The following is a 23,297-nucleotide window of genomic DNA, read 5'->3' as shown; positions in this document are numbered from 1 at the left end:
AACCAATTTAAACTTCTCCCGTAAGAGGCCATGAATTGACAGCAGAGGAAATTTTGTAACATGTATAAGTTCATTGTGAACTTATTGTAGGGTTTAACGCAACGACGCAACGCAGGCGATGAGGCGCGCCGTAGTCGAGGGCTCCGGATTAATTTTGACCACGTGGGGATCTTTAACGTGCGCCGAGAACTCGTACGCACGGGCGTTTTTGCTTTTCGCCTCCATCGGAAAAGCGGCCGCCGCGGCCGGGAATCGAACTCGCGTCCTCGTGCTCAGCAGCAAGTGCCTTAGCCACTGAGCCACCGCGACGGGGGAACTAATTATAACAAATACAGAAAACGGAGTGATGACACAGTCGTCTCAGCGGCCAATTGCACTACTGTTTTTTTTTTTTTTGCTTATATATATCTTCTGTCGATTGAGGGCTGCAGAGAATTCGCGAGGGAATTGGCTTTGCCGCAAAATGTGTTCTGCTGACAGACCCCGGCACGAAGAAATCCATAGGAGAAAATCATATACGGCTTTGGAAAAAAAAAAAAAAAATACGACGTGGGTTTCGAAGTCCGCCGCATCACTCATTTTCCGGTTGTATGAAGCCCTGGAATAGCTTCCGTCACGGCAGAGTTTTATCTGCCGATGAACTGACTTTTAAGCTTGTTTCATGCTGTAAAGGCTGAAGAAGCTTTGTTCGCTTTTCTGTTTATGAAGCAAAGGCACGATGTGCAACCACGCCCATTGACGGCAATTCAAAAGTACTTCCAAATGTGGAAGAATTTTCAGAGCCTTGAAGTTTTTAACTAATTGTTATATTCAGGAGCCGAACATGGGTCAAGCCAGACCGCTCAAGGATTAGGAGTGGTTCTGGGGAGACCGATAACAAATGGAACGTCTAAGATACGTAATACTCGTGGAAGTGTTGTATCAGAAAATCCTCGCCCATCGTTTCTCAGTCAGAAAGTTTTATAGAGGAAAATTCTCATGAAAAATAAAGGCAGATTCACGAAGCAGTTTCCAATATTCTTCCGAGGCACATCACCTCCAAGGTGTTCGTCAAATGTTTTGTTACTCCGGCCCTGTATACCGATGACCCCCGTATTGGAGCTGTTAAAAGCCTGTGGGAGCCTCCGTCTTACAGTAGACATCAGAAGGTTGGTGATTATGGTGATTATGATGATGAAGACTTCATGAGTAGGTTAACAATGCGCACTGTTGGGCTAGTTGGTAGTTCATTTTAGAAATAGCTACAGCGCGAACAGAAACAAGGACCCAGAAATACGACGGGATGAGCGCTGACTTCCAACTGAGTGTATTATGAGAAAAACTTGCACCTTTTATACGCCAAGCTACTCGAGAAATAATTGAAGCACACGAAATTGAAAGGCTGCGTAGTAAATGTGTGAGCGTTGTCCGGAAAAGATACAGTCACGTTGTCCGGAAAAGATACAGATTTCCTTTCCAACACGTGCTCTACATCGGGTATGACATAACTTGGTATCTGTATATATTGTGCCCAGAGCGTGAAGCGTATTGATGTGGTGGTGTGCTATCAGATGTTATAAGTCTGTTTTTCTTTTCTGTAGTTGTTGTTTTTCATCTTTTATTTTTTACGGTTGTTAACATGACGAGGGCGCATAAAAGGTGCAACTTTTGATCATAAATTCATTTGGAAGTCAGCGCCCGCCACGTCGCCTTTCTGTGTCCTTGCTTCTGTTCGCTCTGTAGCTATTTTAATGAGTAGATTGTACGTTGCTTTATGGTCGCTAGATATCATCATGACTGCGTTAACTCGCAGCTTGAGACATAACCCTCATTAACGGTTGGGGCAATAGTTAGTATTCGAAACTATCCATCTCGCCTTCGCCTCCTCTGCCTGAACAAGCTCGCAATATTTTGGTGATGATTTCGCCATTCAGTAGTGTAATCGAACACAACGAGTGCTCATAACGCCTGTTACGTTTCAGAAAGCGACTTCACTGCTGGAATTCACAGTAAATGTTGGCCTATTTGCTTAATAACGGTAGACGTAACACAGAGCACCACCGACAAATTTTTGAATTAGGAGCACAGAAATCGACGAGAGTTTTGCGCATGCGCCAAAGGTCATTGAGAGTCAAGTGTCACAGTCATTCAACAATAGCGACTTGTAACAACTATTAGACCATGTCCAAATAAAGCAAAAAAGGTGTGATTGGGCAGGTCATGCAGGGTGGATGAAGGTCAACAGGTGGACCATCCGCTTGACGGAATGTCTACCAAGGGAGGGTAAACGAAATGGGAGAATACCAAGGATTCGATGGAGGGATCAACTCCGAAAACTCGGGGGCAGAAAAAAAGACTCGACAATCTCACGACTGAAGTTGCTCGAAAAGGTTGCGGGAGGCTTTCGCCCTCCAGTAGACACAAACAGCTTGATATAATGAATATATTAGTGAACGTTTTAAATCTCACCCGCCACGGTGGCTCAGTGGCTAAGGCGTTGCGCTGCTGAGCACGAGGTCGCGGGTTCGATTCCCGGCCGCGGCGGCCGCTTTTCTGGTGAGGACAAAAAGCAAAAATGCCCGTGTGTACGAGATTTTGGCGCACGTTAAAGATCTCCAGGCGGTCAAAATTATTCCGGAGCCCTCCACTACGGCGCACCCCATCGCCTGCGTTGCGTCGACGCGTAAAACCCTACAATCAGACTTTTCAAATCTTGGGTATTGAATGCGCCGAAGCTACATCTGGGTTTTGAGGCGCGCCGTAGTGGAGGGCAGCTCCGGATTAGACTCGACCCACTGGTGATATTCAACAGGACTCTGCAACGTTTCCGATAAACGATTTCATTCTGTCTCTCGCGTCTTGAAACACTGCGAAAGATATAGTTATCGTCAGCACGGAGCGACAGTGCGTGATTTGCTCGTCGCAGAAGAAACGCCTTCCGTTTCTGCTTGGCGGTTGTGGCTTTCTTTTTAAAGCGGCTATCGAATGCGTTCGCTACTGCAACGGAAGGAAAGCCGGCCAGTAGCGGCTACTACACTGCTGCAATGACGTAATTACAGCGGTCGAAGGACGCCAAGACCGGGAAAGAGAGAAAAATCTTTTGAGCAAGCTTCTAAGTTATCTGAAGGGCACAGCGCAGTGCCTTTTGGCTGAGGTACTTTGGAAACGCCCTAATATAAGTACTCCGTGCGTTGGTTGACTAGGTTCTAAAAGCATTTAAGATTTAGAAAAAAAGATGTTGAAAAAAAAGTGTTCCAGGGTCCTTTTAAACGTGCCCGGAATCTCGACACACACGGGCCTTTTCGCTTTCCGCCTCCATCTTTAACGCATGCCACCGCGGCCATATTATCCTATGTTATCATTTTCTTCGCGGGTACAATAACTGACTTATGAGAGAAGTCGTTGGCTAACCTTGCTACATTTCAGGGCTCACCGCGTCTTTAAGCAACGGGCCGAACAGAGTCTGGTAAAGGGGTCCTGGTTGCGAGCCGGTGCTAGAATGTGAGCGGTTGAAAAAAACTAAAAAAGAATTAGGAAAAAAAAAACAAGTTCTTTTTGTTTTTTTTACCCAGGATAATATTGACAAAAAAATAAACACAGCTTCTCCCGGGGGGGGGGGGGGGGGTATTTGTTGTGACGCAGCCAATTTGCAATGAGGGAAACGCTTTCTGAAATGGATGCCTTAACGTGAAATCGCGCGCAGATTTTGAGAGCGGAAGCTCTGCTGGGACTTCTGTGATGTAACATGTAACAATTACATTATTTTCAGTGTTAATGAAAACAAAATTCGCCGCGTATCTGCTCCTTTCGTTGCAAATGTCGACGGAAGACAATAGTCCAGCGGCGCCCCTGGCATGTAAATGCATCCCTTCTCTTTCACGCTCACCACTCATGCTACTCCTCTCCCGTCTCGTTACTCCCAAGATAGCACGCTGCAGATTTGCTGGTCAATTTAAATTTACCGCGTTCCACTGCTCCAAGTCGGTTGCCTCGATGCCAGCGCTGCCGTACGGCGGAGACACGCGTGAATCGAGGCACCCTACTCCAGCGTTTATAGAGCCACGTTGCCCTACTCCACGAGCGTGCCAAGCGGAACGCGAAACCTATCGAGTGGAACCAGTGTTGTACACGTTCCTGTAAAATAGGAACGAAAGCTCGTTCCTCGTTCCTTCCCAATTTTGAAACGAGTTCCCGTTACAAGTTCCTTTATTGCGAAAGGAACGCGTTCCAGTTCCACTTCGAAAATTGGAACGTGTCGTTACATTAACGTTACAAATAGGTTTTTAAATTAAAATATAAGGTCGGATAATCCTCGAGCAAAATTAAGTGAGAAATTTAAAACTCACATCGAACTACGTATATTATGCGACTATTAACTCCGCCGGCAGCAGATTATAGGAATATCTGGGGATAAAAAAATATCAAAAGAAACGATCCTAGGCGAATTTTTTCAGGGAGCACTGGACGAACTCCATACGGCTCTAGGACATTTTGGTGCAGGATGTTTCGGTGCGGAAATTCGGGTGTACGGACATATCGGTGTACGGGCATTTCGGTGCACGGACATTGCAGTGTACGGACATTACGGTGCGCAAACTTTTTGGCAACCAAATTATCTGGTGCTTGCCTGTTTGCGACAGCCATTATATTTTTAGTTCCACTTAATGTGGGTTATGGACAGCAATCTGGAGCAGTGAATTTATTTTGTGATTGATGCCATGTTTTATCTTTTGCAGGTATTTTTAGGAATTCTACATTTATATAAATATTTTTAATACCTCTTCCTGGGAACACCTGTTATGAATCCGACTGACTTCTTTAGCCCACGATTTTTTTTTTCATTTACGACAGGTTGTTAATTTATATTCGCTCTTTTTTAGCTAACACAATTAACCGGTGTTTACGATGGTCTAAAGCCTTTTTTGTATTTTTTTAAATTACACACCCTAAAATTAGATAAATTACATGCACCCTCTCAATATCCAAAATCTCAACAAACATTAGCTAGCCCCCCAGAATGCAGAAAACCTTATGTAGAGTATTACGTAGGCTGGGCTGCCTTGCTAAAATGAATTTGCGAACACTGGTCTAGGATATTGTCGTGGAGGAAGAACGGGCCTTTCTGAAATCAGCCACAGCTTCTAATGTCCTAAATGTTGATTAAGCGAATGTGGGTTCTGTATACAATACCACCCATTCTGTTCGGGAAAACCAACCTTTGTTTTATATTTACATGCCTGCATTAACCACATTTCAATTCTTTGTCCTAGCGCACCCCCCCCCCCCCCCCTTAACCCATCTCCCACCCCCGCCTGTACGCTTGAATCTTGACCAGATTTCTTTTTCAGTAATTATATTCGGTTTCCCCTGTAAATCCTACAGGCGTGGCAGAGTTCACGGTCTCCGAAGCGTCACCGTAGTGATACAGGAAAAAGGTTTACATACACCATGAGCTCACGAAACCTATATAATGTGAAACAAAAGGCCACCCAAAACGCCGCTGAAAACACGATGGCTACTATCTTTTGCTGGCTACGCCCTTCCGCATGTCCCGGTCATACCGATGGCGCCCCCATTCCCGGAATCGCTCTTTCTTCGCCTTCAGTCTCCCCATTGGGAATTAATTCTTCAAGTCGCGCATATCATGGCCACCCCAGGCATACATCGCTTCCTCCCATTATAAGGAGCAAAAAAATTGAATAGGCTAGTGTGACGAGAGCTGCAACAGTCGTCTTCAAGTTTTCGAAGTCCAGTTGACGCAATGGTGAAACACAAGTGACACCCCTGTCTCTACCAAGGGGGCTGGTAGCCGGTGGCGCTCAGCCTTCCCCTCCCCTAAGTAACGCCAGCGTAAGTGCGATCGTTGGTTGGTTGGTTTTAAGTAGAACGGACACCGAATGCAACGAAGATGAGATTGATTGAGAAAATAATTAAAACGGAATGCACACGCGCTTGATCGACCTCGTTTTTCTGTTTATTTTCGTGGAAGTTTTGCTGTGGGAGGGAGGGGGATGGAATAAGAGTAGCAGTGTCTTCACCGTTGGGTGAAGTGAAAGCAAAGCGCTTTGGTAACACTTAAAGTAGTAGCGTTGTTCACATGAATGTTAAAATAAAAAGAAAGGTTGAACGAATGCAAATTACCAACATTAATTTTGACCATCTGCTACAGAAATTGGGTTTTACGTGGCCATGCTCCGCCAGGGTTTAGCGTTCGTTTCCGCGCACGGCAGCGCAAGTAGCAAGTCACGAAATTACAATATTAAAGCTAAAATGTCCAAAGAATGCCTGGGACATCCTGTGCCTCAAAATGTCTGGGCCAAAACGTCGTGCACCAAAATGTCCGTGCACACCGAAACGTCCTGCACCGAAATGTCCGACACCGAGATGTCCGACACCGAAATTTTATGACACCGAAATGTCCGGATCCCGTCTTAGACAATCTTTCCCCGCCAGGGAACAATTCTATCTGCCAGACGTGCATCCTGGCCTCCCCAGACAAAGGATGAAAAGTTAAAAGCATTTTCTCGGCTACGCTGTTCACCCGTCGAACGCCGCGTAAGTTCAACCAGCATGAAAGCAAGTACAAGCTGCGGCCTGCTGCGCGCTTATTCTTCTGCCTGAGACCTTCGAGGAATCGCGTGCAACTGAAGGGCGGGAAAACTGACCAGCTTATAGGAAAAGACACGCAGTAGCGACTTGTGGATTTTGTACTCGAGCCTTGGCATCAAAAACAGCCAAATCCTGGCGATGTAATGGCAGGAACGCCGTTCCTGCCGTTCCTTCAAAAACCTAACGAGTTACCGTTACAGTTCCACTAACCCTTAATGGAACGGTGGCGTTCCTCCGTTCCTCCAAAAAGGAACTAGTTCCAGGAACGCCGTTCCTTGTAACGCCGTTCCGTACAACACTGAGTGGAACCTTTCGTTGCTGTTGCCATTTGATTTTTTTTTTAGTTCCGTAAGGTAGCGTGGGCAACAGCAGGTGAGCGTTTTTGCAGTTGATTTAATATTTTATTTGCTATCGCAAAAACCAAGCATCTATCAATTTTTTAATAAAGGAACTGCAAGTATCACTTATGTATTCATTTGCTGCCTCATATTTGCGTAACGTCTTGTTCTTGTTCAACATTGTTGACAAGTATGAACATTAACACCGGGCTTAGACGTTTAGACTTAGCTGTGGGTATATAAGACTATTGCGCTGATTGCGCTCAGTTTGGCTGGCTGGCTGAATCGAGTAACAGAGAGACAGACAGACAGACAGACAGACAGACAGACCAATATTTTCCCTTTCAAGAATCCCAAGAAATACTATCGTCTTTAAAAATTATTGCTTGCGTAAGTCTCTTAAGGGATTTGGAGGCGAACGCCAGGGATTACTGAAGGCTTCTTCCCTGCGGCATTTTGTTTGCGGTGCCGTCACGGTTACCTGTCACCACCGATCAAGAATAAGATAGGAGGGGAAACGAAGCTTCATAGCGCGGCCAGATAATGTCACAAGCGCTCGTCATACGTTAAGCTAGCGACATCTGCCGCGGGTGAAGAAGCTACGCGACCACCGCGATCCGTGCATTGCACTGCGCAGCCACGAAATGAATTGCGGCCGCTATCAGTTCGTCCATCAGGTGCCGCTACCTTCTCCTTCGCCGTCGCAGCTACGAAGCTTGGCAGTCCGCCTTGGTTTTCATTGAAACATTATCTGGTCGCTCGCCCGCGCTTGGGCCATTTCCCCTCAGGACTATATATTCTTGCTCCGTGCCTGTCACGCGTCAGGCATCCGGATAATCCGTGTTCCATCCTGTCACGGTACCCGATTAGCGCTGTAGTTACCACGCTTGCCTGTGGCCCTTGACGACCCGGGTTCGCATTCGAACCAAAATAAGTTTATACGTACAGTAGACTAGCGATATTTCAGACTCTGATAATTCTTAGTGTTCAGTTAATTTAAACAAAGTTCAAATTTTTGGTTGGCCCGCTATCCTTTGAATGTATTTAAAAGCCGCTTAATTCAAACCCCGTCGTTCGGTTAATTGGTACTTTTTGCGTGTTCATATTGGAAAATATTTACTGCTTTCCCGCAACTATTTGAAAATTCGCGTGCTTGTGTAATCATTAAAGTCCAAAAATGAAAAAAAAAAAACACCCTCAAGCCTTCAAGAAAAAGGGCGTTGCTAGTAAACAAATGTTTAAAAGGAAGCAGAAGTAAGGTAGACCGTGACGGTTCCCAACTTTCTAGCCATATTTACCGTTTTCACCACGTGAAAACAACGAACAGCCCCCAAAAACGTCTAAACATGATTGACTGCCTGCCCTTGTCGAATCGCTCAAAACCACGCGGGCCATTGTCGCAAAAACAAACAGAAAAACGCGCAATCCCGCATTCGCGTGTCGTGGGACAGCAAAAAAAGAAAAAAAAGAAAAACGACACGGCGGTTACGAAAGTGCTGCGCACTTGTGGACCTTACACCTCTGTTCTCTGTTTATTTTGTGCAGTCGGGGTTTAAAAACGCTTAGAAACGAAACAAAATGAGATTAAAATCAATTCCCAATCATAATGTGTGCTGTCACCTTGCCCAGAGTCATATATAGGAGACCTTCTGATAATTCAAACTTCAGATAATTCAAACTTCAGATAATTCAAACATAATCCTGGGGTCCGTTCGAGTTTGCATTAACGCGAGTCGATTGTACATTTTTTATTTATTTTCTTTTTACAGCGGCCGTAGCTTGTTTCATTCGTGTAGTTGCCAGCATTTATGGTCACTTTTCGCGTGCAATAAGACGCCTTACGTTCAAATTGTATTTCAAATTTCTTTTGTGTGTGCCCTGCGCAAAGTGGCATTGATGTTTTCATCATTTCTTTTTTTTTTACTTTTTTGTTTTGATAATGTCTTTATAAAATTTATAATAAATCCGTTGGTTGAAATTATTACTGTTATTACTGTTCTCCGTCATTTCGTATCTTACACTTCAGCATGAATAATTTTGTGTGGCAAGAAAAAAAGTTTCCTTGAATGCTACAAAACAACCGATTTTTCCGCGGTCACAAAAGTGTTAAGGAGTATGCCCAATTTTTTATAGGTCTGCGCGGAATCGTCATTTTTTCAATTTTTCATAATTTTCTGGCAAAAAAACACACATGAGAAAAACCCTGTTTTTTTTTTCACGCCCCTCAATATTTTATAAAAACCTTAGTCTCTAGCCGGTGCACGCTGAACCTCGGCTGTCTTTATTCTGAAAACACGCACGGACGACGCAGATGCATCTCTCAAAGCGGTTTTGGCAATATTCGGACGCATCTGCGAGGTACAGGCTTTTCACGGTACGCTTTGTGGCCAGAAGAGACTCACCGATGAAGTGAGGGTCGACCATGCCTGGGCCGACAACGGTGCCGTTCGGCGCAGCTGGAGTGTCGGCCTCTACGCCTTTTGGGAGCGGCATGACCCCTGCGAAGGATAACATCAAGATAGAACGCCACCAGTCAAAATGTGGCCTGCTTAATGGGACCACACAGACAAAGCACAAGTTTGTTTTATTCGAGAGATTTTGTTTTATAGTGCCCCCAGCGCATGCCCGGAAGCACAGGAAGCCGTATTCACTGATGAATTAATCAATTTAGACTAAAATTTTGATTCTCCCGCCAAATCGTCTGTTTTCGTGACGTCCGCCATGAAGTCACAGGGCGGGTATTCAAACAAACTTCCAGTGCGCCATTCGGCTCTGCAGCCTTGCTTACCGTAAAGCAAAGCAGATACGCCCTGCGTTTCTGCTTTGCTTTTGTGGCTTTCTTAAAGTGGCTTACCAACGCGTTCCTTGCAGCAACTTCAATAGCTGCTACATCAGTGCAGTGACGTGGCCGAAGAACGCCAAGAACCGGGAAAGTGAGAAAACCCTTTAGAGCAAGTTGCTAAATTATCTGATGGGCATAAAGCAGTAATTTTCGGCTGACGTACGTACCTTGCGATCCCCTAATCTAATGGATGTGTGGATTGACTGAAGGAGCGTTCCACCGACTGCGCCCGAATGTAGCGTTTAGTCGGAGTTTTAACTTTAAGATGGATTGGGACGATTCCCCCATGTGCCAGGCTTGCGCTGTGCGTGAGACTGTAAATCACTTGCTGTGCGTGTGCTGATTCACTGTTGCGCTAAAAACTGCAGCGAGCTGTCTCGTGAAGGTCGTGGAGGCAGTCTCGAACCTTGACATTTTCTTGGGCCCTGGGCCAATAGTGCTGACAGTACCTTGGGTACAAAAGTTCTCCGATTCCTACGAGAATCGGAACTGGACAAATCTCTTTAGATCATAGACAGCGCGAATGTACTCTTTCACGCTGTAGCGTTCGTTCATCTATTTATTTTTCTTGTGTTGGTGTTGTCTTTCATTTTTTGCGTAGTTTACTTCTCATTTTGATTCAGCACTTACAATAACGATCTTCTTTTCAATTGTATTTTCATGTCCAGACTCGGCTGGCAGCATTCCCTCGTTTCTCGTTTTTAACATTTCTTGGTTGCCTTCTTCCTACTGTACCCCTAATGTCTAATATTCACCACTCGTCGCCATATGCACCCCTTTTACAACAAAGGCCGACGAGCAGCGCGAGTCCGCTATCTCCAGAGACGCTATTCGAAGAACCCCGACACCAGATACACCGACGCAGCTGCATATCATAACCGCCAAGCTCACGCCCTTGTAGCCCTCAACACCCAGGAAACCCTCCCGACGTCCGCCACGCTCTTAACTACCGCCTCCACGACAGCAGACGAAACTGCCATAGCTCTAGCTGCAACCACAGCTACGACATATTACATTGTCATCATCACAGACTCCCAGGAAGCATGCCGCCACTATCAAAAAGGATGTATCTCGCCTCAAGCCCTCAACATACTACGACGCATACACAAGCTGCCCTCCATCTACGTCGTGTGAACACCAGGCCACGCCAACCTTGCAGGGAATGAGGCGGCACATGCCGCTGCCCGCGAATTAACTACCCGGGCATTCACTGAATGCAGAGAAGACCCACCGGAATACCTCAATCCTCTCCCAGTCCCGAGTCGTTACACAGACATCTTGTACCACTACCGTCGAAATCGCCTTGGCTACCCTCCTCCTCAGCCTTCTCTCAACACCAACGACGCCCGCTTTTGGCGACAACTACAAACCCAGACATACTACAACGCAACAATTCCACACAACACATCACCGACCATGTATCCCTACGAATGCCCATCCTGTGAAACCCCCAACACCACATACCACCTTGCCTGGGCTTGCCCCTGCCACCCAAATCCCACCCCTACCCCCTCCCTGGAGCAGTGCGAGTGCGAGCTGACCAGCTGCCTGCTAGAGACGCAGGTTAACCTCGTGTCTCGGGCAAGAGCAGCTGCCATGACTCGCGGCTATCCGACTAGGACGGCCACCCACAACAGCACTTTCCGCTCCAATAAACGTTTCTCTCCTCCTTTTCCTCCTTCATTGTAGTCACCCCCGTCTTGCGTAGCATGCCTTGTCCCTAGCAGGGCTTACCTCACCAACTGGAACTTTTGCAACGTTTTCGCCTGGAAATACGTCCCGCAGCAGTGGCTCCTCCGTCTCCTTCTGCGTGTAGCCCGCACTGGCGATCTGGGTCGATCCATCCGCGTACCACAAATGATCACACATTCTACACGCGCGTAGAATCACGTATTCTACATCAAATTCCTCGTCCGCATTCGCCTCTCATTCTACAAGGACGCATTGTACACCAAATTCCTCGTCCAGAAATTGACGCCCAAACTTCCCAGTGGCTCCAGCATAGCCTTGCATCCTCGCAGCTTCGTACGTGTGTCTCGTGCAAAACGTTGTCCGAATCGCGGCGGTCGCCTGAATTTTGACGCAACGCGCTCTGGAATGCATCGCCGCAAATCGGGGCGGTTATATTTCTAATGGACGCACTTTCTTACGTTATTTTTTTTTTTTTTTGGTTCACGTAAAGTGAAACGCGTGTTCTAATAATGCAAATTCCTTTTTTTTTCGCATAGGACCGGCACAAAACATCCTAGCCAACTAGAAGCTAATAGCTTCGCGGTAACAAAAAATAGTGCTGACACAGACGGGGTGTATGTTACGCTACGGCTACATACCCTGGAAACACAGCTGGATGGTCGACTGGACGCAAAGTGGCGTCTACTCGCGGAACGCATTTCCACCCTAAAATACGGTTGGCATAAAAAATCCGCTGTCACTTAAAGGGAGGAAATGCGTTTTCATGTTTTCATGACAAAAAAAGTCAGTGTATTTGACAGATGACGGTAAACATTGCATGTGTGTCATGGCTGATATCCCAGCGTTGAACGTACCGTATTTATCCGAATAAAAGGCGATATTTCCCCCCCAAAATCTGTAGTCTCAAACATACCCCGACTTATATTCGAAGTTCTAATATATATATATATATATATATATATATATATATATATATATATATATATATATATATATATATATATATATATATATATATATATATATATAGACATCAAAGATGCAGTCCTTATTGCCAGTGCTATTCGGCTACTTGAAGGCGCTTTAAATTGACATTTTTGTATGATACAGGAATGAAGAAATCGAATTACAGAAAAAATCCACCGTGATCGGAAGCAGGAATCGAACCCACGACGGGGATAAATTGGTCGCAGTTAGCGCAGGACCGGGCTAATCGGAGATTAATGGGAGAGGCCTTTGACCTGCAGTGGGCGTAGATAGGCTGGTGATAATATATATATATAAGACAGAAACTAAAGGTTGGCAGTCAAGAAAACCTCGGAAAGCAAAGGGGAGGTTGTGGTGGGTCATAGAAAGAGATGAAGAATTTTTTTGAGTCGAAAAAAAAGTGGTGAAAAAATGCCCGCCGGGTGGGATCCGAACCCACCCGGCGGGCCTGAACCCACCCGGCGGAGCCTTTATTAATTTTTGACGAATACCCCATGGGGTATTCGTCAGAAATTAATAAAGGCTCCGCACATTATAGTAGGAATGCCGTCCTCCGCTAGCGTGACCCCCGAAGAACAACCCACAATTGGGTGTTGTATTTGTACATTTGTGAGGCTATTGGGTGGCCACGTATTGTCAGGACTCCCACAGAGCAGCGTGCTTAAGAGCAATGAATTGAACATAGAAGCCGCTGTTATCGACAGAACGATGTTGCTAAGAGCAACTAGAGGATCAAGCACCGGGTGTCACACATTCTGGACTGCAATTCGGATGTTTGCAAGGCAGGCAAGAAACGGTTTATCCAGTTCGTGTTGGAGCAATTTTTACCACAGTGCAGCGATTCACATCCACCAGCCATTCTACGTAGATCATGTGTGGACTTAACTTTCGCAAAACGTCCATCTAAAGTTGTGATATATACCAGACAAGAAGTGTTTCGTCCAATTTACGTTGGAGACATTTGGACTGCAGTACATCTGTGATTCATGACAACCAACCAACGCACTAAGTCATGTGTAGACATACCTCCCTTCAGAAAGCCATACGCCATTGCATCGCAAGAGGACAATGACACCGGCAGTGGGTATGTCTGCGCCGTATATAGGAAAGACGGAAGTGTGATGTCCGCTCTCTATTAATCTCCAAGCGCACCCAGGTGGTATACCGAGAAGTTCATCACCACGCACTTTGCACGGGTTAGCCATGATGGCAATACCCCTGGGATCATCGTAAAACAATTGAGTGCGAACTTTTTAAAGAAGAATTCACGCGGTTCACTCTGTGATAAAAAAGTTTGATGTCAAGTACCCAACCAATCCCAGCCACTCAAATATTGAAAACGGTCGTCATCATCATCATCATGAGCCTGTTTGTGTCCACTGCAGGACGAAAGCCTCTCCCAAAGATTTCCAGCCACGCCTATCGAGTGCCAGCTAAGTCCATGTTTCCCCCCAAATTTTCGTAGCACAATTCACCAACAAGTTCTTGGCCGACCCCTAATGCGTTTGCGGTCTATTGGCAGCCAATCTGTCAAACGGATTGTCCACGTGTTGTCCCTCATTCACATTACGTGACCAGCCAATGCCCATTTCCTTCATTAATTTCAAATTGAATTTCCTCCACCTTGGTTTGTTCCCTAATCCATGCGGCTGTTTTCCTGTCCCTCAACGTGACCCCTACCATTCGGCGTTTCATGGCCCGTTGTGCAGATCTAAGTTTGGTTTCAAGTAGTTCGGGGAGTCCCCAAGTTCCTGCCGGATAAGGCATTTTTGGAAGAACGGGTTGATTGAATACAAGCTTTTTGAGTCACAGGGTAAGCTTACCAGTGAGGATGTCTGAGTTCTTACCAAACGCAGCCCACCCATGCATGCTTATTCTTCGGGTAATTTCCCGTTCATGGTTTGGATCAGCACCTATGACGTGCCCAAGATACACGCATTCGGTGACTGTTTTCCAGACCTCATTGTCTACCTGGAAGTGATGTGCCTTGGCGTGCTGATTCGACAATTCCTTGGACATTTTCCTGTTTATTTTTAAGCCTGAAGTGATACTTGCTGAGCACAATTGGCAAAGCATGTCCTGCAAATCCGTGCTGCTCTGACTTAACAAGACTATGTCAACTGCAAACTGTAGGTGGCTGAGATATTCCCCATAAATTCTCTCTCCCGTTTTCCTCCACCTAACCTTACTGGGCACACCCTCCAGACAGGCTGTAAATAATAGAGGAGAATTTCCCTTGCCAGACTCTCTTTTGTATAGGAAATTTACAAGTTCTGTTATGGAGCCGTATAGTTCCCGTACATCCGTCGTATATATCATTGAATAGCGCAATGTATGTCTCGTCGACGCCGTGATCACGTGACACGTCTATTACTGCTGAAGTGGGCACTGAGTCAAATGCCTTTTCATACTCTATGAATACCATATACATCGGTGCATTACACTCTGAGCAGTTTTGAATTACCTGGTTGATAGCGTGAATATGATCTAAAGTTGAGAAACCCTTCCTGAAACCGGCCTGTTCTCGTGGCTATTGAAAGTTCAAAGTGACACTGATGTGGCTAAGAATTACCTTAGTAAACAATTTGTAAGTAACGGAGAGGAGGCTGATGCGCTTGTAATTTTTAATCGCTTTGGTATCACCTTTGTTGTGTAGGAGAACTATATTAGCATTTTTCCACTCCTTTGGCACCCTTAAGGAGCTCAAGAACTGCGAGAATAGGGCTGCAAGCTTCGTTAAACAATTCGACCTGCGAGGCACACAATATCGGACGTAATACTGTCATCGCCTGCAGCTTTGCCTTTCTTCATTGCTTGGAGCGTCATCGCTACCTCATGAGTTGTAACCGGCGGAACGAGTTCCACACCATTCACGGGAAAACGTGTGTCTGATGCAGGGGGATAAGTGAATAGGTTTCTGTAGAATTCCTCAGCTATTTTTAGTATGTCATCAATATTGTTTTTTATGTGACCTCATGCGTCCCGGAGGGCCTGTATTTTTGTATTTTGCCAATGTATTTTGCCAATGTTGCCAATGTTGGCAAATACAATGTATTTGCCAACATTGTATTTTTTTCAATGGTGAGCTTCCTTCTAGTCGCTTTCAAACTCCGTCCATGTTTCAACGTTGCTTCAATTTTTGCAACATTGAAAGTACGGATGTCGGCAGCCTTGCTTCTGTTGATCAATTTGGAGAGCTCTGCCATTTCTATTTGGTCTCGCGGAGTGCGGACTAACATTTTCCGGCACTGATCAATAAGGTCCTTAGTTTTCTGTGATAACTTGGATTGCAATGCGGGCTGTTTTTCTCGTGTATATACGGTCGTGTATAGGTTTAACTTTGGCCTAAGATCTTGGGCTATTTAGTGTATATAGTAATCCCAAATATAACGTCAGTACCGTTACCAAATTATGAACATAAACACACCCAATCCTGCGTTGACTAATATTGTGTGGTGTGCTACAGTTTACGCTGATCATTCACCTTAGCAGAGTACAACGGCTTCTTATTTCCCACAAAAAAAGAAGACCCATGGGCTTGCTAGATAGAACTAGATTCTAGTGCATGGAGTGCAGTGATCAAAAAGTTTAGTAAGCCGTAAAGCTATACGTTGCACGCATGAAACCACTTTTAATGGTGAATTCAGCTATAACGAGTACAGCATGGTTGTCGAAAAAATGTTGGTCGATAAAGGTGTTGAAGTGTGTCTGAGGCGGGGATCGGAAAGGTTCTGTAACTCGTGGATTCGGGCAACGCCAAGGTAAGCGGTTAATGTCCAAAAGGGTGGATAATCTTCAACAGGGACGTTTTGAATCTGATTGTCGGGTCGTATCACTTGCGGATTGTTTCGGGTGCACATGAGGAATTCGTGAAAATGTGTTGACGGAATCTCGTGGCAGCAGATTACCCTGCTAAGGGATGTAGTACAGTCGGCGGGTGTGAGTTGTTGAAGTCTAACCTTGCCTTTATACAACCAGGGCGTCATGCAGGTGATGACATAGAGAGTGGAAACTTTTTCCCTTACTAAACAACATGAAAGCACACTTAAGTCGGCTCAGCGAGTCATAGGAAGAAGAATGACAGTAGTTACGTTAGGGAAAAGGAAACGAGCTTCGTGGATTAGAGAATAAACTAGAGCAGCGCAGTACAGGAGCAGTTGAACGTCGATGGGAGAGGCCTTCGTCCTGCAATGAACTGAGTGGGCTGTTGTTGTTTTTGTTGTTGATAATTATGATGATTGTATTGATAATGAATCTGGGTGGTCGTGAGCATCGTATTCCACGTTCGGCTCTCCGGCAACAGACATCTCCAACGAGCTGCGTATCTTTTATCATTCACCGCATACCGCAATACGCCTCGTCCTCATGCATAAAGTGCTTTCGTGGAACTCTGCACGCGTCAGACGTCACCGACGCGCCGCCACGAGTGGTGAGCCACACAACTATAGGCCGTGTGCAATAACGATCACCAGTAGAAAAACGATTTCGAGAACGTGCTTCAGAGTAATGTGTAGCAAGTGCGTGTTACTGATTGGTGTTAACCGAATAGAGAGGTGAGTATTGCGCTTTTAACTTTGTCATTTCCTTGTTTCACGTTTGGGCTCGCATAACTCGTTCTGCATGCTACCGTGCAGCAAGCCCCAGCTTACAAGAGTTTCCCGCTTCATTTACAGTTGCTTAAAAATTAACATATTAAAAAATGACGAAGACCAATTGCAAAATAAAATAAAAGCTCCATCTAAATAGCCATTTGCCAAGACGAAAGCGTCTCTAATGGTACATAATACAGCTCAAGTACTTCTGTACACCATTAATCGAAAAGCCTACGCGTAGCTTGGACGTCGTGAGCACAAATTTCCACACGCTTCTAAATTCCATCCGAAACGAAAATTTTATTTGAACGAGGCATCAATTTGGCAGCTATTCAAGCCAGGTAAATGTAGGTGTCCTCTTCGCCTTCTGCTTTTTCCAGATACTCCTTCTTCACCAGGTGGTCGATGCACTCTTTAATACATTCCACGTCAGGCTTGAACCTACACGACAGCAGGTCGATCACATTGGCGACTATCTGCTCACGCTTGAGCATCCGGCGATTCTTCATAACCCGCACTATAGCAGCCTGAATGCAGGTCTTCCGCTCCGCCTTGATCGTCGCTTCGTCGGCGTCCTTCTGGACTTTCGCGTCGGTCTTGAGTCTGGCCCGGATATCGACGAGCAGCTTGGCGTTGCTGAACTCCGTGTTGAGCGATAGCACAGCGTCAGGCGGCAGTAGTTGGTGCTTCTGTACGTCCTGTTCTTGGTCTTTCAGGGAAAGCAGTCCTTCCTCAAGCATGGCTTTCAGGACAGAGTGCAGCATATCTGTGGAAATTCCGGTAGCTTCCTGAAGATGCTGCACGGTAAATAAAAGCGAATCGTTGTATTGCAGAAGAACGACCATGTGCATTGTGGAAGCCCGCAGTATGTATGGGCGCCTGAAGCAGGTGGTGGCCAGTTCTCCTTCGGATATATGGTAGAGCCATGTAAGCTTCCGGGATGGATGCGCGGTGAGATAGTACCTTGTAAAACATTGAATAGAGTGGTTTAGGGAACGCGGTAGCGAAACAGCTGGCGACACCTGGAAGGGCCATGACCCAGAGTTCAGAACGAATGCGGTGAAACCATGTTCCAGAGACTGCTGGGTGTTCTTCATGGCTTTATTGAAGTTATCGTTCAAGACTTTACTTACTCTAATGTCTTGAATCATGCGCTCTAGTTTCATGGTGTAGCCGTTGCAGTAAATTTCCTTCAACCGAGAAATCATCGTTGTCTCAGCCTCTTCGCTTACTGAGGTCTTTCGTAGCAGCCGCATCGCGAGCATTTTGCTGTAGCATACCTTAAACACGTCTTTGTCCTCTGTAAATCTTAACAGAAGTATTGCAGCGTCTAATGCCTCGTCTAGGTCGTCCACTTCTGGCTTTTGACGACTCTTCAGCAGTAGACTGTCGCAGTATTGAGCAAGCAGTTCGGGAGTTCCCTTGCGCGATTTGGGGCGCCTCGTGATGAAATGGCTATTCACAAACCTTCGGCAAGCCGCCTCCAAGGCACTGAAAAAGCCTCCGTCACTCCCAAATGTAGTAACCACAAGGTCCTTGTACTTTCCATGGACGTGTAGCAACGTATTAACATACATACTGGGATCCTTGGCTGCCTCTTCGCCAACGCGTTCAATCGCAGATAGTCCTTCCTGCAAAACGTGCTCCTGAAATGAGCTGCGAAGCTGTTCAAGTCCATGGGTTGTACGCGAAACCAGCCGGAACATCCGTCTGAGATCCACCCACTGCTCGCGTCTAAGCAGTTTTGGAAATTCTTCATGAAATTCTCCCAAGTGGTCGTCTATTAAAACTCCCTCGCAGGCCTTCATAATTGGCTCTAGCGTAGATTTGTGCAGATAGGTCGACGCGCGCCGCTCTTCTTGCCTTAAGCGGCGCTCCACCTTCTTTATGTACCTGACGACACTGTGCTTCGCGAGGTAGTCTGTACTCTCCTGTCTGTAGAAATGCTCGGATTGTATCAGAAAGACGTTCTCGAAGACCTCCTTGTACAGCGACAAGTTGGGCGCCTTCGGATGCGAATCCTCACTGTCCACTGAGAGCTCGACTAACGACGAAGTCACTCTGCTGACGAGCCTTGAGTTTATTGACTCGCCGTTTCTCTCGTCTTCGATCAGCTTCAGCAAGCCGTAGGTCAGCCGCTCCCGCAACGGTGGCAAGAACCATTCCCTCCAGGATACGAGCGCCATCTGGTAGACCGGAAGGACAAGCGGATCTCCCTGTAGGCGCCGGCTGTAGATCCAAGTGCGGTTGAGATAAGAGCAGATCCCGTCGAGCACTTCGCTTGCACGGATGTACTTCTCCCGCGCCTCGGCGTAGAAGCTAACAGTATCCACTGCCGTCAAACCATTTCCCTTCTCTACGAGGCGTTCTAGGTGCGTCTTGAGGAAGTCTTGCATTCGCTGGTACAGGTCTCTGAACAGGTCGTCCCCTGTAGTCGCGTGTCGGATACTTCCCGGTGGTAGGCAGGCCGGGTAGTCGCTGACAAGAGTATAAAGCTGCATGTACCTGGCTCTGGAGAGGTCTCCCGAGTTTCCCGTGTAGACGTCATTGATGCCATCCAGCAAGATGGCCCATGCTTCTTGCGCCGCGACAATTTCGTTCGCGTGGTTACCATATTCGAGTCCAGGCGGCTGACCAAACGCCATGTTGTCTTCTTCTTCGTCCTCAGTCGTTTCAACGTTTGCCCAGATGCGCGATCATGAGGTGATGATGGTTGCTGCAGGCGGAAGCTTTTTTTCTTTATCCTTTCCAGGAATAATTTTAATACCGGGATAATATAACATACGGCTTGTATGACTGCTGCCGCCTTCAGGTATACCGGAGGAAGGGAGATGAGAGATAAGATACGCGGGATGAGAGGCCACGCGCACTACCGCCCCGCTTCTCTTAATGGCCGCCGCCGTAATTGGTTTTTCTTGGGGGGAGCGTGGCTCCCCTTTTTGGACGTCTCAGAATGACGCGCCCTTGAGAGCTTTGGAGGTCACCGTGTCACTCTCACAGTGCCTAGGCCAGGACGACGTCCTTTGTAAGCGCCACCCCTACTTCCCTTTGTGGCCGCTGGCCTAGTTCTGAAGAGCCCGGCTCCCGTCTTCATATGCGTCGAAAGGGCGCGCCAAATTAGGGCAATAAAACGCCGTTTTGGGGTTTCGTGCCTCGGGGCCACCGTGTTACGCTTAGAGTGCGTAAGCCCAGGCTGCGGCTTTTAAAACTCCCGCGGCGCATAATGGCCACCCTCAGCGTGGCAAAGCTGCCCCGTGCACGTGTACGCGTCTTCCTGCGTCCGCTCCGTCTGGGGAGAGGAGGGAAGTACGCGAAGTTTGGGAAGGCGGCGTTTGGCCCCACGATTGGTGGGATTCGAGATGTCGCTCTGACCAATCAGGTGTGCTGTCCGGCTTACAATGGAAACGAGGGATTATACTCCCGGGCATAACGGCCAGCGGGAGACTTGGCTGTAATCTCAGAGGGTCATCAAGGACTTGCGAGCCTTCGTGCTCAGGGTACTTCAGAACCTTGCCGTCTACGGCGTAACCCAGAGTCGACCGCTAAGGTCTGATACCTAGGGCGCAACTCGAAGGGTCGATTGCTAAGACAGCCATTCTTAACCAACCCTGCAACCAACTTTCTGTAACCAACTTGCTGTAACCAACTCCGGTAAATAACCGTAAATACAGTTTTCTTCGTTTTGCTCATCGAGTTGTGTCGTCGCCGTTCCCTTGTCTCATCCCTGGCCACCACCACCGCCGAGCACCCACAGCGAAGGGCTCCTTCGCTGCCGTCAACGAACCACAAACCCTGAAGGATGGGTTTCTACTCGGCTTAATGAATAGTTTATTCCGAGGCTTTTATAAGGTTGTTGCTGCTGAATAATTAAGAGCTTCACCATCTACCGTATACTAAAACGACCATGCTCCTTGTTGTCTTTGCCTTCATCAACGCTGGAGATCGGTTATTAAACTAAATACACTCATCATAATTTGTGGTCTTCATTCATGTTGGGACATTCAGCACCGCGTGAATTTTTGACTCATATGGCATTTACGACAGCAGTCTGTTTTCGGTTTTGCCGAACCGGACTAACCGCTCCCGCTCTCCGATGATCCAGAGTCACTATTAACTTTTACCGCGCCTGGACAAAACGCCGGCCAAAGCAAGGAATTGGCATTTATTATTAACACTGATTCTTGCTAGTCAGTGAACGGGAGTTGTTTGGCCGGGTAAGTCGGTGGAAAGCCATGATATTGCACACTCGCAAAATGCGTTGCGCATGCGTAGGGAGAAGGGGGGGGGGGGGTAAGATCATGAGCAAAAATACCTTTTCGGTGATGATAGTTCTGCGGTTATGTTATCATCCCTATAAAAAGACCGGTACAGTAGTAAAAATGGTAAGCAAAAGCGCGGATACGGTGTTTTAAAACGCCATGCACAAGTTCACCATTAACGTTTAAGCTCATCAGCAAACTGAAAATTCAGTCATTAATAAATAATTAAATAGGTAGTTGGGAAAGACTAAACATGTTGGCCGGCTCTTGGAAAGGTGTTGGAATTGAAATGTACCCAGAACAGGGCAGGCGGGCGCTCTTAGTGGATATCCAACACTGTGTGCATGATAGTTACAGTATCAGCGCTCGCAGAATGTAAATTTTGTTCTTAACCAGGCACCCTAAACCACATGATCATCGGGTGTGCTCACAACCAAGGCCTCCCCCCTATTTATTCCCCTCTTCACCTTCCCGAGGTGTGGGAGAACCTGACGAACCAAAGCTGACCTTGGCGCCCAGCAACAACTGGTCTCCTGGGCAGACATCGCGCAATCGTCACTTGGGCTCCTGAACTAAGGGACTACATATATTTCTCTGCAAAATAAAGTTCTCTACTACTACTACTAGTAGTAGTAGATAACTTTTATTACACACTACTAATTACACACTACTACTACTACTACTATTACTACTACTGCTACTACTACTACTACAACAACTACTAGTACTGGTGCTAGTACTACTACTACTGCTACTACTGCTACAACAACTACTACTACTACTACAACTACTACTACTACTAATACTAGTACTCTTACTACTACTAAAACCTGCCGCCCATAATTCCTCAATACGCGTTCTAGAGCGATGTTCTAGACCATGATCTAGAACAACATCGCTCTAGAACACATTTTCAGGAATTATGGGTGGAAGATTTAGAAGTGTTACAGAATGATCTCCTCCTTCTCCTCCTCCTACTACAAACGCTACTAAGCAAGAAATGCTCACTCTAATTACACACATTAAAAAGAAGGCAGATCACACAAAAAGTAGGCCTATCAGTGCAGAAAACATTGCCAAGGCCTTGATATAACAGGAAATTACCAGTATTTTTGGTTTAGCGTACCTCACGGTAAACGGGCGTGCGTCCTTCTTGATGGTCTTCCCAGAACACAACACGGGTAGATAAGGTTTCCAAAGTGTCACGTCCATCAAGTTCCACAAATTTCTCAAGCTCCACAACGCGTTCGCCTCCGTTGACGCAGCTGCAACCGAAGCTCAGCCAGCACTCGGCGAACTTGACCTTTCCGAATTGGACTTCACTATGCACGGATTACAGCCGCACTGCGACGATGGCCCGAGACGCACAACAGCCCAAGACAGCCCCACACGCACCCGACCAGTTGAATAGAACGCGCCCTTGAAGAAGGTGCTGCGTGCACAGACCCGAAACCTTGCATAATAAGAGCGAAGGCGAAGGCAAGGCGAAGTTAAGCGAGGAATTAGTATACGATTGTTCAGGCCCGTTCGTGGGTCTCGAGGCTGCATCAGGTGACACGCATGCGTGGCGGTCGTCGCTGGAAACGCTTGACGAGTGAGTGCACAAGGCGAGAGAAAGGCGTCGCATAATTACGAGATAGCGGGTCGAAGACGCTTACCGCGTGTCCCATAGGGACTCCTCGATCATTGATTCGTCGCCTAATGGAAGCTCTATTTGAAAGGGACTACCATTTGCGTCGACGAGAGACGAGGTTATACAGTTGCAAATGACCAGCTCATTGGCCGTAGGGCGTGGTCGCCTGCCACTGCGAAGACGTCTTGGCTCACTGTTTGACTGTCCAGTACTGCTCTGAAGCAGCTCCGTATTTTTTTTTACATGAAAGTGTTTTATTTCCGGATCCACTGAGATGTCGCTGGCGTCATATCCGCCACAGAAGTGACGCCAGTACAACGGAGCCAGCGGTCTATAAAGGTTGCATCCCTGCATACAGGGTGTTCT

The 23,297-nt window shown here is 46.7% G+C and overlaps 2 protein-coding genes across 2 annotated transcripts in view; both read right to left on the bottom strand.

The window, feature by feature from the left end:
- LOC144162565 (aldehyde dehydrogenase, dimeric NADP-preferring-like) overlaps nucleotides 1–23,297 on the bottom strand; it is a 166,659-nt gene that overhangs the window by 115,475 nt on the left and 27,887 nt on the right. The window contains exon 2 of the mRNA XM_077693154.1: nucleotides 9,329–9,424. Within this exon, the coding sequence (XP_077549280.1) occupies nucleotides 9,329–9,419 (91 nt within the window). The 5' untranslated portion in view covers nucleotides 9,420–9,424. The remainder of the gene's footprint in view (nucleotides 1–9,328; nucleotides 9,425–23,297) is intronic.
- LOC144161557 (cullin-1-like) lies at nucleotides 18,028–19,684 on the bottom strand. Its single transcript, XM_077692210.1, has 2 exons — nucleotides 18,903–19,684; nucleotides 18,028–18,061 (listed from the first exon to the last, which is right to left on the bottom strand). The coding sequence occupies exons 1-2, from the start codon at nucleotides 19,682–19,684 to the stop codon at nucleotides 18,028–18,030; spliced, it is 816 nt and encodes a 271-aa protein (XP_077548336.1).

This window comes from Haemaphysalis longicornis, unplaced genomic scaffold (assembly GCF_048455015.1).
Source record: "Haemaphysalis longicornis isolate Haplotype H1 unplaced genomic scaffold, Haemaphysalis longicornis Haplotype H1 scaffold_12, whole genome shotgun sequence".
Lineage (NCBI taxonomy): Eukaryota > Metazoa > Arthropoda > Arachnida > Ixodida > Ixodidae > Haemaphysalis > Haemaphysalis longicornis.
This window is presented reverse-complemented; position numbering and strand designations above follow the sequence as displayed.